The sequence below is a fragment of the Oreochromis niloticus genome, linkage group LG23 (assembly GCF_001858045.2).
Source record: "Oreochromis niloticus isolate F11D_XX linkage group LG23, O_niloticus_UMD_NMBU, whole genome shotgun sequence".
Classification (NCBI taxonomy): domain Eukaryota; kingdom Metazoa; phylum Chordata; class Actinopteri; order Cichliformes; family Cichlidae; genus Oreochromis; species Oreochromis niloticus.
In genome coordinates, this window is record NC_031986.2 from 13,219,479 (window position 1) to 13,232,785 (window position 13,307).

At 39.4% G+C, this 13,307-nt stretch overlaps 1 protein-coding gene across 1 annotated transcript; it reads right to left on the reverse strand.

Moving 5' to 3' along the window:
• Positions 1-1,775: 1,775 nt before the first annotated feature.
• Positions 1,776-9,063, reverse strand: pln2 (phospholamban 2). Its single transcript, XM_005460656.4, has 2 exons — positions 8,904-9,063; positions 1,776-3,738 (listed from the first exon to the last, which is right to left on the reverse strand). The coding sequence occupies exon 2, from the start codon at positions 3,585-3,587 to the stop codon at positions 3,426-3,428; it is 162 nt and encodes a 53-aa protein (XP_005460713.1). The 5' UTR covers positions 3,588-3,738; positions 8,904-9,063; the 3' UTR covers positions 1,776-3,425.
• Positions 9,064-13,307: the final 4,244 nt, after the last annotated feature.

Sequence of the window (13,307 nt, forward strand, 5' to 3'; positions counted from 1 at the left end):
GTGTTCATAGAGATGAATCCAGAACTAAATGGGCATTATGGTGAGACTGATTAATTTTAATGAATGAACATATGGTACGGTCCTTTAAGTTTAATGTTATTTAGTGGTTTGGCATAACCTAAAGGGATTATTTATTTATTTATTGCTGTTTTGTTTTTAGATTCAACATTATATCCATGTATTTGGTTTTGTCATTAAATGTACTATTTATTTTGTACGTTTTTTGTATATGTTCATATATTACTTTATTGAGTTGATGTTTTAATTTGTTCTTACATGTCCTGCCTCTTCCATTACACATTTTCTTGGCTAATATAAGATATAGTCTTTAAAATTTTAGCTTTTCAAAATGAATTGGGATTTCTTGGTAATATCAAGCAGCCATTGGAGACCCATAGAAACTGCAGAATCTGCAGAGAAATTGAAGTAAGTCTGACATCGGTCCAGTTACAGGTAAATACAACAAATGTGTTGCAGTTTGTAACAACTGAATTAAAAAGTAAATTAATGTCTCCCCTGTAATCTGTCACCTAATGATGTCTGTCTTGTCATTTTTTTTGAAGTAAAAAATATATACCAGTAATAATAATAACAATATTTATTTATATTTATATTAATTTCTGTTGTATGTTACAAAACAGTAAAATTATGATTGTGAGATAAAAAGCTGTTGTTGTGCAATTCTTCTTGTAAGATTTGTGTTGAATCTACATCCGAGTATTGATGGTACTTTCTTTGTACTCTGCACATATCTGAACTTGCAGTATTTGAGGATTTTGAAATACACAATTGGATATTGCCAGTTTCTTAAATGTGATATTACAAATATTTGTCTTTTCTGTTTCTATAAATAAGAAAAAGTAATTTAGATCCAAATGAACCCTCATATTTTGTAAGCCACCAAATGAGGAACTTACCTTGGCTAGCTGCTAGCATACACTGTATGCTAGGTTAGAAGAAGTTGGGGACAACTGCTCTTTACTTTGTTACTTACTTAAACATGTCTTTTTATATATGTTTAAGACTGCAAAGCATTTTTTCAGTTGTCTTTTAACCTACATAAGTAGATTTTTAAATGTGAACACTGGGGTAGACACCTTTTGAGAGTCCTGGGGTTTTTTTCAGTGGCCGTGACAAAAGCTAGCAAATTTTGTTGCTAACACTATGCTCAAAACAACTGTTGGGCATCTGGTGTTCAGATTTATTTTATTTTTTTGGATTGACACTACCAGTAACTATGATCCAGTTAAGACAACAAATGGTGAAACAACTAAGAGAAAACTAGTCGAAGGAGATTTTCAGAAGGCTTTTTCACCCAGGTATTTTTCAACATTACTGAAATTATTATGGAAATTATCCATCTATAACATTTAATATGTATAATCTCAATATGTTTTGGGGCTTAAAAATCAAACATTGCTTCAGATTTGCAGACTGTTTTTCACAATAATAATAATAATAATTAACTGAATAATGTAATGAGTGTTTTTAAGCATTACTGATAAATCAATGCATTTTTTCAATTTCTGAGTATTTGCTAAATAGAACATCTATAATAATTTTTTTTTTTTTTTTTTTTTTAAATAGAATTCAATTCACATTTGGGTAAATAGTCCCTTGGCTGTGGGTGGCAGTGGAGATTTCTCATATGTTCTGGTGATCACAGGTCAAGAAAAAACAAGCTCTTGAATGTAGGCAGGCGTTCAAAGGGCTGTAAAACCAAAACAGTAAGCAGTATGGACCATACGGACAGATAAAGACAAAGCATTTGTCACTTAAATCAGACACTACTTTTAATTGTTTTGACATGCAGTTTATTTGGTGTTCCACAGTTTAAAAATCAGGTGGTAGTTTTTCAAACGTACATACAAGACAACAAAAAAACAATTAATTGATACTCACCTATGTGCATCTCATTTTTTTTTTTAAACATTTTTAGTCATAGTACATTTCAAAAGCAATGACATGATTTTATAATTAGGTATTTTATTCCAGCGCCTAAAACAAAAAGTCTAGCTTGAGTAAAGAAATTGGCACTACGTGTAATCACACCATGCAAAGTGAGCTTTCTTTCACAGCTGATAGTGTATAGACTGCATGTACCTGTGAAGCACACTGTAAAGCAAACCTTTCACTGTCACTGTTAGACTGTGCTTCACACACACTCGTTAAAGGTCTGCAGTACTTAGAAACATTCCTAAGTATCATATCAAGTATGTTTATATATGTTAATTAAGAGTAAGAAACACACTGAATAAAATGGCAGACATGCTGCACCTTTGGGAGTGAGCAGACAGTGATAACAGAGCTTCAGTTGATAAATAATGCCATGGAGATTTAAGATATGTGTCAAATTTCTCAGCAGAATTGATGAAAAACAGGGTAAAAATAATTTTACATTTAAAATGATCCACCATGTCTTTTGTGATATAACCACTGGGCGGCGCCAGAGTTTGAAATTTCAATAGAATTGCAAATTTATTAATTTTTTCATCTTCTTCTCTTCTGAAGACGTCCTCAGTGAAGAAATCTGAATGTCAGTGATAGTGAAACCAGCAGGTTTACAGCTTTAGGCGACAGCAGGTTTAGCAGCGTATGTAAGTGAACTGTAGCCTCCATGATTGGGTGTATGCCCATCTGATGTAACTATGGGCCAATAAAGAGTGGCAACAACTCAAGTACTCAACGGACGTCACACATGGCAGCTTTTCTAGGGCAGCAACGTTACATTTTGAGGCACGCTCATCTCAGACTTTCTACCTGCTACCTTTTGCTAAACTTGTGTTGCTGAAAGCTTTTTTTATTTTTTTTACCAACAAGCAGTTTCAGGAAACCTCAGCGAAACCTCAGTGTTTTCCTGTGATCTGTCTGTGGTTTCTGTCAGCGGCACACCAAGAAAGACGTGAAAACGCTCATGGAAAAAAAACATTTCCAGCCTGTTTATCTTTCTGCTGTGGGGGTTGGGTTGGGGGGGGGTTTACAGGAAGTAAAGGGGGGTAGGCTTGTGGGAAATAGAAGTCAAACATTGGTGATGTATTGATATTTCAGCATCGCTGCACTTACTCGTGCTTATGCGTGCATAGCGGGAGTCGCTGTCCTCTGCAAGCGAGCACAGTGTGAATCTGAATGAGCAGCAGGAAGAGGTGAAGGTTACAAACTGCTGGAGTCGGGTCACTTTCGATCATTCCCTTGAGACACAGACAGCGCAGCTGATTCCCGATCAGCTCCCACATCACCCTTGAGCTTTGCTGTGAATTGAGAGTTTGGCCAATGCCTCCGTGATCCTTCTCCGCGCCTTGCTGGTAAACGGGGTTAAGCTGATACATGCCACTTATATTATTGCTTCTTATCCTTTTTTAAAAATATATCTGCATGTATCAGTGAAACCCTCATCTTTGCCCAAACTCTCTCTCTGCACGTGTCTCTCAGCTGCTCAGTAGGACGATGATGTAGATGAGAAGCAGGCAGATGAGGATGAGGGTGAAGTTGACGAACAGCTCCTGCAGGTTCCTCTTGGCCTGCGGGTTCACCTCGATCTGAGACGCTCGGCGAATGGCCGATTTGGTCATGTGCTGAACGCGCTCCATGAAGGCCGGTTACAGTTTGATCGGCTCGATTGGGAGACGAGGGAGTTCAGGTCAGGCTGCTGGGCCTGTTGTTGTAGAGATGGGGGGGATGGGGGGGTGTTGATCTGAAGATGAGCTCGGGTCAGGTGGCAGTCGCTTTATCTTCTCTTTTCTAGTGGCGAAATAAAAAAAGAGACTGTTAAACACATGAAAAATGGGATTTCAGAATCACCCCAGGCCCTCGTCCCCTCATGCGACCTTTCCATATCAGCACTACATAGTGTGATGATAAGACGGCTGCTCAAGAGGCGCCAGCTGAGGCCTGATGATGTGTTAAGCTGGAGTGTAGTCTGAGTGGCAGCAACACAAATGTCATGACCACAGTCCTGGGACATGTTTGTAAAGAGGGAGGAGAAAAAAGTTTCTCATGACTTTATAATATGTTTTGTCCCCCCTCTGTCATTACATCCCAATCAGCTGGGGGTCGTAGATTGTAAGCAGAGTGCGTAAGCAGGAAATAAAAGCACGTCACACAGTGCAGCTGCAGGCTCTCGACACTGGCTTAAATCCCCTTTTGTCATCTGATCTGTGACTTTCCCCAGATCAGAGGCACCGTGACAAGGTTACCGTGCTCTCGCATTAGAGGCTCCTGCACACAGCGAAAAAAAGAAAAGAAAAATCTTCCCACTTGTGCATCGGCTGTGCCAAGGTCTTTTCTATTTTTAACAAGATTAAAATCCACACAGGCGCACCCCTGCTGGGTACATTGTACATTACATCCCGCATTACAAAAAGAGGCTCAGCGATCTACACACAGCTTAGGAACCTGAGAGCTTTGCTGCTAGAAGGTGTAGGTGTTAGGGTGGTAATCCAGGAGTTTGGAGGTCCTCTGTGCAAAGTTTCAAGTTTATCCTCAGGGGGGCGCCAAAGGAAAAGTGCCCCATACTGCATATATTATGACTTACGCTTATGATACTTGAATTGCACTTTTAAACTCTAATGTGCCATTTTTATTTTTTTTTTTAAATCTTGTTTCCTCGTGTCTGTAAAAATAAAAGCAAAAAGGCAGCCATGGCTATTTTTAATCATTTCACTTTTTTCCTTCCACCCCCGTAATCTTCCTCTGAGTCACTCATTATCACTTGACATGTTGACACTTGTGCACACAGTTTCTCAGACCCCACGGGTTAACTCTCCAGCCCGCTTGATCAGACCTCACTGAAGTGGAGCGTAGCGTGGCTCTGGAAGAAGGAGGTTTGAGGGGTTTCATTTCTGGAGTAATCGACCGGTACACAGTCGTGTCTTAGCTTTGACCTGTGTGTAGAGGCGTACTGACAGAGTTCATTAATTCAGCGTATTAACCTGATTAAAGAAGAAAAAGACACTAAAATCTGCTGTTTTCATGCCAGGTGACGAGCACAGAATTGCTGATTGTGTCCTGCATGTGTCTTTCTCATCATCATCACCTGTTTTATCTCATGCCCATGTTTGACCAGCTCCTCAGGACGTACATATGCTGTTTCATCAACACAAGCAATCACTGTTACTCATAAATCCTCCAAGTCTCTGTATGTCCTCGAACAAATGCACCAAGAATGATCAGAAAGTAATCAGGCTGAACTTTTCCTCTCATCTGTTTATGATTTTTCTTCTTTTCTTCCACCCCACAGAAGCAGCCAGTGAAACTCCTCTTTCTATCAGTGTGAAGAGATTTAACTACACATTGAATCCCTGACATATATTAATATAAGAGAACGAGGAGTGGTTTCAACAGTACGTCTCTTTATCTACGTGATAAAATAATGCTGCTGTAGTAAATGAAAGAAATCTGTCTGTGCTGAGTCTGTGCTTAGACAAATCTGGTCCTCAGGCCTTATGTTTGACACCCATGATTTAGAGCGTTTGCGTTCAGTCTGGACTTTTAAACTCATTAGATTCTAAATATTTGGCTCCATGTAGAAGTAGGCTTTGACTTTATCAGCTATGGAGCTTCAGGGTGGCCTGAAAGGGACAGGCTGAAAGTCCTGTTTGGTTTGGGTCAACAGGTGGCGCTCTTTCAGCTCATTATTTGTGATTAAAGGGTTTTTATTGAGGTATTGTCTGTAAACACAACACCTCAAAATGTTTTGTATCCATGCTGGTAAAATGTTGTATGGGTGTAGAGCGGGGTCATGTCGTCCACTGAGGTCTTCAAGGTCAACTCAAAGATTTATTGGTCGAAAATTGACAAAAAGCCTTAAAACTTACTGATTCTTACAAGTCAACATATAAAAAGTACAGTATAAAGATTTAAAATGTCTTGTCACATTTGACCTCTGACCTCTTCTTCAAGGTCAGCAGATTGATCTGAAGGTCAAAGTGCTAATAATGCTAAATAGAACTATTTAAAATGACAGAAAGCTTTCAGACTGACACAACTATGCTTTTTGAGTATAGCTGACACAGGTTATAAAATACAAAACTATTTAAACACATGTGCAATCCTCACGAATAAGTATTATGTTTGTTTTTTTAAACCAAATAAACTTTTTTTTCACTTCATATTTATCACTAAAAATGTCCATTTTTACTAAACAGTAAAATGAATTTCCTCAGCTCCATCTAGTGGTCTGCAGACAAACTGTGTTTGGACTGAAGCAATCAAGAAAAATCTTTGCTTGTGCGTCTTCTGCACAGACGGTTTGTATTCTGGGCTTCCCTCTGACAGCAGCTCAAACTACACCTATAGAAATTAATATTCATCCGCCCCGGTGTTTCCCTGCCCCGCTCTGTTCCTCTCAATCATCCTGTGCCCGAGGTCATGAGCCTTCCACTTCCACTCATCCTTCTCTCCTCCTTGCTTCCTTTCTCACTTTTTATATGAGAAATTAGCATTTTTGTGCAGCTTGTAGTTTGACCTTTGAGGTGAAATTACATTCTCTCTGTATGTCAGTCTGCACACCGCGTGTCTGATAACAAGCGAGCCACCGCTGCTCGGCTTCATCCTCGGCTGGTCTGCAGCCGCATCATTATAAACTGAGCTCTGTCAGTCAGCCAGGCTGTGCTTTTCTTTCTTGTGTCTAGAGTGCAAATAATCTTCATTTCCACTGCACAAAATGAGTGAAAATGAAATGTTGACAGTAGATATAAAGCTTTCATCTTTTTTGGCCCACACAGGCACACCTACATCCTGATGCAGTGCATACATCTATTTTCTTATTTTCAGCAAGCTCTTTACTCGTCATCATTTCCTACTTTGCTTCTTAGCCTGTTTATACATCTCAAGTGGCTTAGGGCCAAATGTGTCACAGGAAACATGGTCTAGCTAACTTCACAAACACAACACCTTTATTTAGGTTGAAGCTGTGGCCTTTATTTCAGTGGTAATTTTGTAGTTTAATGGAACACATGAGCCACTGTGTCAGCCCCAAAAGGGCTACTGATTAAACCTGAGGGATTATAATATTTATTAATAAGCTCCCAGGCTTCTAAAAGTGTTGGTGATAAAGGATCATTAGCTGAATGCTATCTTGTGTCCTAACCAAAAGTCAATAATCTCAAAGCAACACCTGATGGATTCAATTTCAAATTATTCCAACAAATCAAATCAAAAGAGGAGTCTAGGTTAACTGTAATTTCCCATCTTAGCCACGTCCTTTAATATGGAGAAGGCCCCAAAAAGTAAGCAGTAGATCATTTGGGTGATATTATTTTACCTCCTGCAGTTTCAGTAAAGCGGGTTAGGAAATGAATCTATGTTTTACTTTACTGTACCATTCTGCTGCTACTTTTGAAATTTATCTAAAAGGCCTCACGCAAAAAACACAGTGCATTTAATCATTTGATTAGCTTATTTGTATTTACCGTGCAAAGCTCGAGGAGAAATCTGTTTTTATTTTTAGATTATCACCGTTAAAGTGCAGATTGCTCCTCTGGGCTGCTGAAAGGACCGCGTTGTCCTATAAACACAATCAGCTGTTGTTAGCCGTTCTTGCCAAGCGATAGATTTCTCCAGTGTGACCAACACAGAAGTGGAAAATAATGGTGCTGATGTTACTGGTAATAAAGTTTTTAGAGATGGAAATAGTTTCAAAATAAACTGAAATAAACTGAATTAATCTTCTGTTTTTCTCCTGTGAGTTTTGTCGCTGTGTGCCAGAGCGCGCAGGTACATGCACGCCACTTTCTGCCCACTCTAGAGGCTAAAGTGACACTAAAAATAAGTCATTAGCGATGCTTTTTGTCTTTGCAATCAACATCAGCACTTGCAAGAGAAGTAGCTGGTGTAATGTTAGCATTTCCTCTTAGAAAATGATTGACAGCTGTGAAGTATGTAGGTTAGACAGATGCATGGGCTTACTGATGTTGTCCTGCTACTCTAATTGGGTCATGGCTAGCTGCACCCACTCCTTGATAGCAGCTGTTGGGAGCCAATACCTCACATAAATCACTTTAAATTTGGCAGCATATATATATATATGTACAAAATTTAAGGTCTTTATCATAAATAAACATGTCTAAAAATATATACATGTGTAATATTGCATTGTATAGCATGATATAAACATAGTTTCATAGTATTAAATATAATTGATTTCTTTTTTTACCAACTGTTGTGTATTTTGCATTTGTCACATGTCAGAAAGAAAATCTTACCACCCACTTCTTTCTAGTGTTGCTTTTTTGTGCGTAACTCGCTCCATGTACTGTATCTCCTTGAGAGGTCATTGTGAAGTAAAGATACATCTAAAAGTATCTTAAAATTTTTTTCTTCTTAATATTTTTTTAATGGAAACACATCTAGAAATAGAATAAGATTATCAAATGGAGCAAAAAAAAAAAAAGAAATACAGTGAATTCTCCTGGACCACACTGGGAAATATTGTATATCGTACTGCAGCATTAAGTATTACTAAGATAGAGTTGATTTGACTCCTCAGTGCTTTTAAATAAAATCATGTGTTCGGGATAGGAATGTAAGAATCTGGGATAAGTCTTTATCCCTCTGGGAGTTTTAGCCCAGTCCCTGTTCCCCCTGCTTCTCTCTACAAAGCTGTATTTACTGTAAGTGAGCAATGACTTTATAAGAATCAGTGATTCATATCGTGCTCCTTAATATCTTAACATAAAACATCTCCTGTAACCGTTTAACTTCTGCAAGTACAAATGTCCTTTATGTCCCTAACCAGTTAAGTACCTGACTCAAATAACTCAGCTACCAATAATAATACGTTTTAATGACTCTTCTTATCACAAGATTTACCCTACTGGGCTTTTATCCTGTCTGTATCATCATTTGTCATCATCAACTCTCTGTCAGCCTTCCTACAGAGCAGCTCAGAGGATGCTGGCTCTTACCTTTCAGATGAGAAGAGAGCTGGTTGGAGTTTGAGAGAGAAATGTCAGATATGCCGTCCTCTCCAAGGCTGTAAACACAGTGAGAGATGGAGAGAGAGGGAGGGAGGGGAGAAATAAAGGAGAGAGAGAGAGAGGCAGGACATCCCAGCAAAGATTTCAGGAGAGTGGGGATACCAAATTTGTATTAGGGCTCCTGAATTATACATGCAGCCACCGGCACGTACCGCTGCATTTCAGGGTTCAAGTTTGGGTGAGAGTTCTGAAAGCTGAGATCGCGAGGTCATTCCCTCGTTTAAAACAACTCAGTCATATACGCAGACGTTACAATACTTTTTGTTTCTGGCTCTGTAATAGTTTATTATTGATGATGCAGTATTACTGTTCATTTAAGATTTTTCAGGGAAAGCATGGTAATGCTCTTAAGCTCTCTGGGCTAAATGGCTGACGTATTAGCCACACTCCTAGAGCAGATTTGTTTTCTGGGAAAATTATTTTGGGAAATGTGGAAAATTTGCCAGCTTTAGAAGGACACCAGTCCTGTTGCACTGTGCCCATCTGTGAAGAAAGAGATGCTTTATGTGTTACTGCCATGCCATCCTCACCATGCGTGCTTTCTTTATCCTTTCTTTAATGCATTAATGACGTGGCTGCTGGGAGGGGCCAAACACGTCCCTGCGATCACTTGAAATCTGGCTTCCGATCAAATACCACACCTAGACCACCCTATTGTCTTCATTATCCTGGCAGCCTGATATACACTTGGCACATGTGTTGTGCTTTTTGAACAGCTGATGACACCTCTAAATTTACAGTATACATTTGGCCATGACCACATCATTGATCCTCTGGGACCTTGAAATTGTTGAAGCAGCCACGAGAAAGTTATTTCTCTTCTATTGCTTAACTCGCTAACTCTGTGTTTCGCAGCTGGTGGAGAACAAACAGCAGATTTGTTTGCCTGGATGTGAATTTAATGTGTCACAGTAATACTTGTGAAAGCTAGTCTGCTTATCAGATCCATTCATTTTGAAGCTATTTTAAATTCGTTAGCTGTGAAGGTGGGTCTACCTGACATTGTATGAATTTCATTTAAAAAAGTATTTTTATCATTGTGTGTATGTGTGTTTGCGAAGTGTGTGAAGTCCTGGACAGCATCCTCCACTTTAGAGAAATCAGTCGAGACAAGGGTTTCAAAAAGAAGTCTGTAAAAAGTAAAAATAACCCCCCTGCTGTGGCCCAGAAAGCATTGCATCTGCCTTATAAGGGGAATCAGCATGTAAACAGGCTGTCAGTCACATACTGGGAAGTCTGCTTTGTTGATGTTGCTGGTCTCTACTCCACATGGATACACACTTCAAACAATCCGAGAACACGGGCAAGCAGATAGTTCTATCTTTTATGACAGCTGTATCTTTCCCAAACATGAAGGGGAACCTTGATCCTCCCTCTGGGAGACAGCTCCACTGTTTCAGGAACATTTGTAAATAGAAAATTAACATAATAATAAAATAATATCATATTAGCCGAGAGTCAAAAGCACAGTCAGAACTGTTCATGAAGAAGAATTTGTTGTGCACAAAATCATAAGAAAAGGACGTTTAGTAAGAAAGACTGAATTTAAATCTAAGGAGTAGTGGACGTGCTGTACTTGGGACATTATTTCCTGATGCATTCTGAAATCCAAAATTAGCCATTTATCTGGGGACTAAAAGGGTCCAGATGTTGTTGAATGTACAGATTATGAGTGTTCTTAAGAGACTGTTTTTAAGCCTGCTTGTCGTGATCCATGCAGGGTTAGTAACCTCTGAAAGTCTTTGGTTAGCCCCATTTAACCTGCAGGACTGTCTGGAGGCACCTGGGCCATCCTTTGCTACCTTGGATGAAAACTTTTGTCGACCCTGATTTCGTAACAGGGGAGAAAACTTGTCAAACAGTCAAAAATTATGACCGTCATCTCTAAAAGGCAGTCTGGAAAGTATCAGGTGGAGAAACCGGCTGCGCTGACTTCAACGGTGACGGGAAATTTTTAGAAGAGCTGATTGTTTTTTAAAGCCAGTAGCCAGATGATAATACACTGTCCAGCAGCTATGGATGGATAAACAGGGCTGGTTGTCAGAACTATAATGGTACAAAGTAATATGGAAATCAATACATTCAGTTTTCTTGGGTTATATTCGATCACTTGAGTTTTAAAAGTGTCCAAACACGTGACAGGCTATCACGTTTGGATAGACTATAGCAGTAACTCTCAAGGAATCAAGGACAGTTGAATTAACCCCTGCTAGCAACACTAAAATTGAAGCCTAAAAGGTATGTTTTCCAATAACTATGTAGTTAGAGGGATGACAGATATAGTGCAGATGGTCTTTTTAGAGTTGTTGAAGTTGCCATAAAGGTAGATTTCAAACTACTAACTAAAAATCTATCAGTAATTGCTCTAAAAAGTCAGTACTGATCTATTAGACGGACCGACTTTGGCATATGTAGGACAAAAAAGAATTTGGCATCAAGCTGATGTATTAATGTGAAATATATTTGACATATGCTAGGTATAGATTGATTTTTGGCAACAGAATATTACTGCTGATAATCAGCAGGCGGGCTTTCATTGGGCAGTGGTGAGGTGCCAGTGGCCGACTGAGGGTTAGAGCTCATTGTGTCTTTGTGTTTGTTTGATGCCAGGACTGAAGGGATAAATCTAACTCTAAGTCTGGAATGCGCAAATCATTTTCAGCTCCGAGGTGCTCTTGAGGTAGGCTCTCGCACATCTGAGAAAGCTCTTCAGCTGTGGACAGATCCAGCTCCTGCTGCACTGGACAGCCTCCAGGTGTGGAAGTGTGGGAGTGGGAACACTCCTGAAACTGGGCCCACTGCTGTCACTGGAAGTCTAAAAATAACACTCTTGGCAAAAATAATCGCTTCTCTCCTGTTATGTAAAGTCCTTTGAAAGTGATGATAAATATTTGCGTTTATCTGGTAGATTAAGTGTCTCTGCACTTAATTTTCATTGTCATCATCATGTTCTGTCTTGCCTTCATGAGCACACAGAGCCTTTATGTCCAGCTGAAAAGTAATTATAAAATCTCTTACACTAGGAAAATAGTTTCCTCCTTTTTTTTTTTTTTTTTAAATCCCTAGAGTGGTGCAGCTCTGCAGCCTTACATGGTGAAATACCAGACTGCTCTAACCCACGACTAGCAAGACAGAAAGATTCAGAGGGAAAGAAACAGCTTGACTCATATAAAGAAAACCACAGCAGGGCAGAGAAAACAGACAGAGCTGCTGCTGCTACCAGTCAGAAGTCAGAGATTTGCTCTTTTAAACAGAGACGCAAAAAGAAAATACTGCACTTTAAACTTTTGTGGTTAAACCTGTAATGAACACACCTGGCCCTTTCTCTAGCAGTCTAAGGTTTTGCACTCACTCAAAATTCTCGCTGCGCACATACAAAGAAAATATATTTGAGTAGAAGCTTTCATGTTCCCCAGAGGATGAACTTCTTGTATTATAGATTTTTTTCATAAACTGTATAATGAATTTTAATGATCTGAAGTACATCCACAGGCCCTGAGTGTTGGATCTGAATGACAGCAGCTCAAAGACAACAACAATGTATGCAAGATTTGACACTTGGCAGCCATCTTGAAATGTAACCTGGCAATTAATTATGAGATATTTTGAAGCATTTTCTAAATTAACAGTAGCATCTGTAGAATCGGTCACGGGTCTGACACATAGAGACAGACATCCATTCACACTCACGTTTGCACCTTCCAGAGATTTCAGTGGAGGTGCTTGTGGTTAAACCTGTAATGAACACACTTGTCTTTGAGCAGATCTCATCACCACTGCAGTTATTTCTGTTACGTTCTGCTAGCCACCAAAATGAAATAAAGGGCGACAGGTACGCCCATACCTTGCACTTAGGCAAAATACAGCCAGGTGGTTGGAGCTGGTCCATGGACTATTTTAATCCAGGCGAAGATCCCCTAAAAAATGGAAACAAACAATATCCAGAAGACAACAAAAAGTCAGTATTAGGCCTCAGTCACACAGGCAAGAGACTAATCCGAGACCCCCCGGTCAATATTCCCTGATTGTTTGGTAAAAGAAATTGGTGATGAAGAGGTATTTAGTGGTACCCTAAAAACCTCTTTGCAATTGCTTTAGTTGCTTGCAAATTGCTGCAGATTTGTCTGCAAGCACTTGTAAACTATTCACCGAGCAGTGGTAAAACTTCAAAAGTTGCAACTCAAACCAGAAACAGAGATTGTCCCTCTTCGGAGTACAACTTGCGCTTTTTGATTAAAGTGTTGGTTTCTGTTGTAAAGCACAACGTTTGCTTTCAAGGCTAACAGTCTCCATTTCTGGTTTGTGTCACTCTTTTCATTGTTTCACTATCAC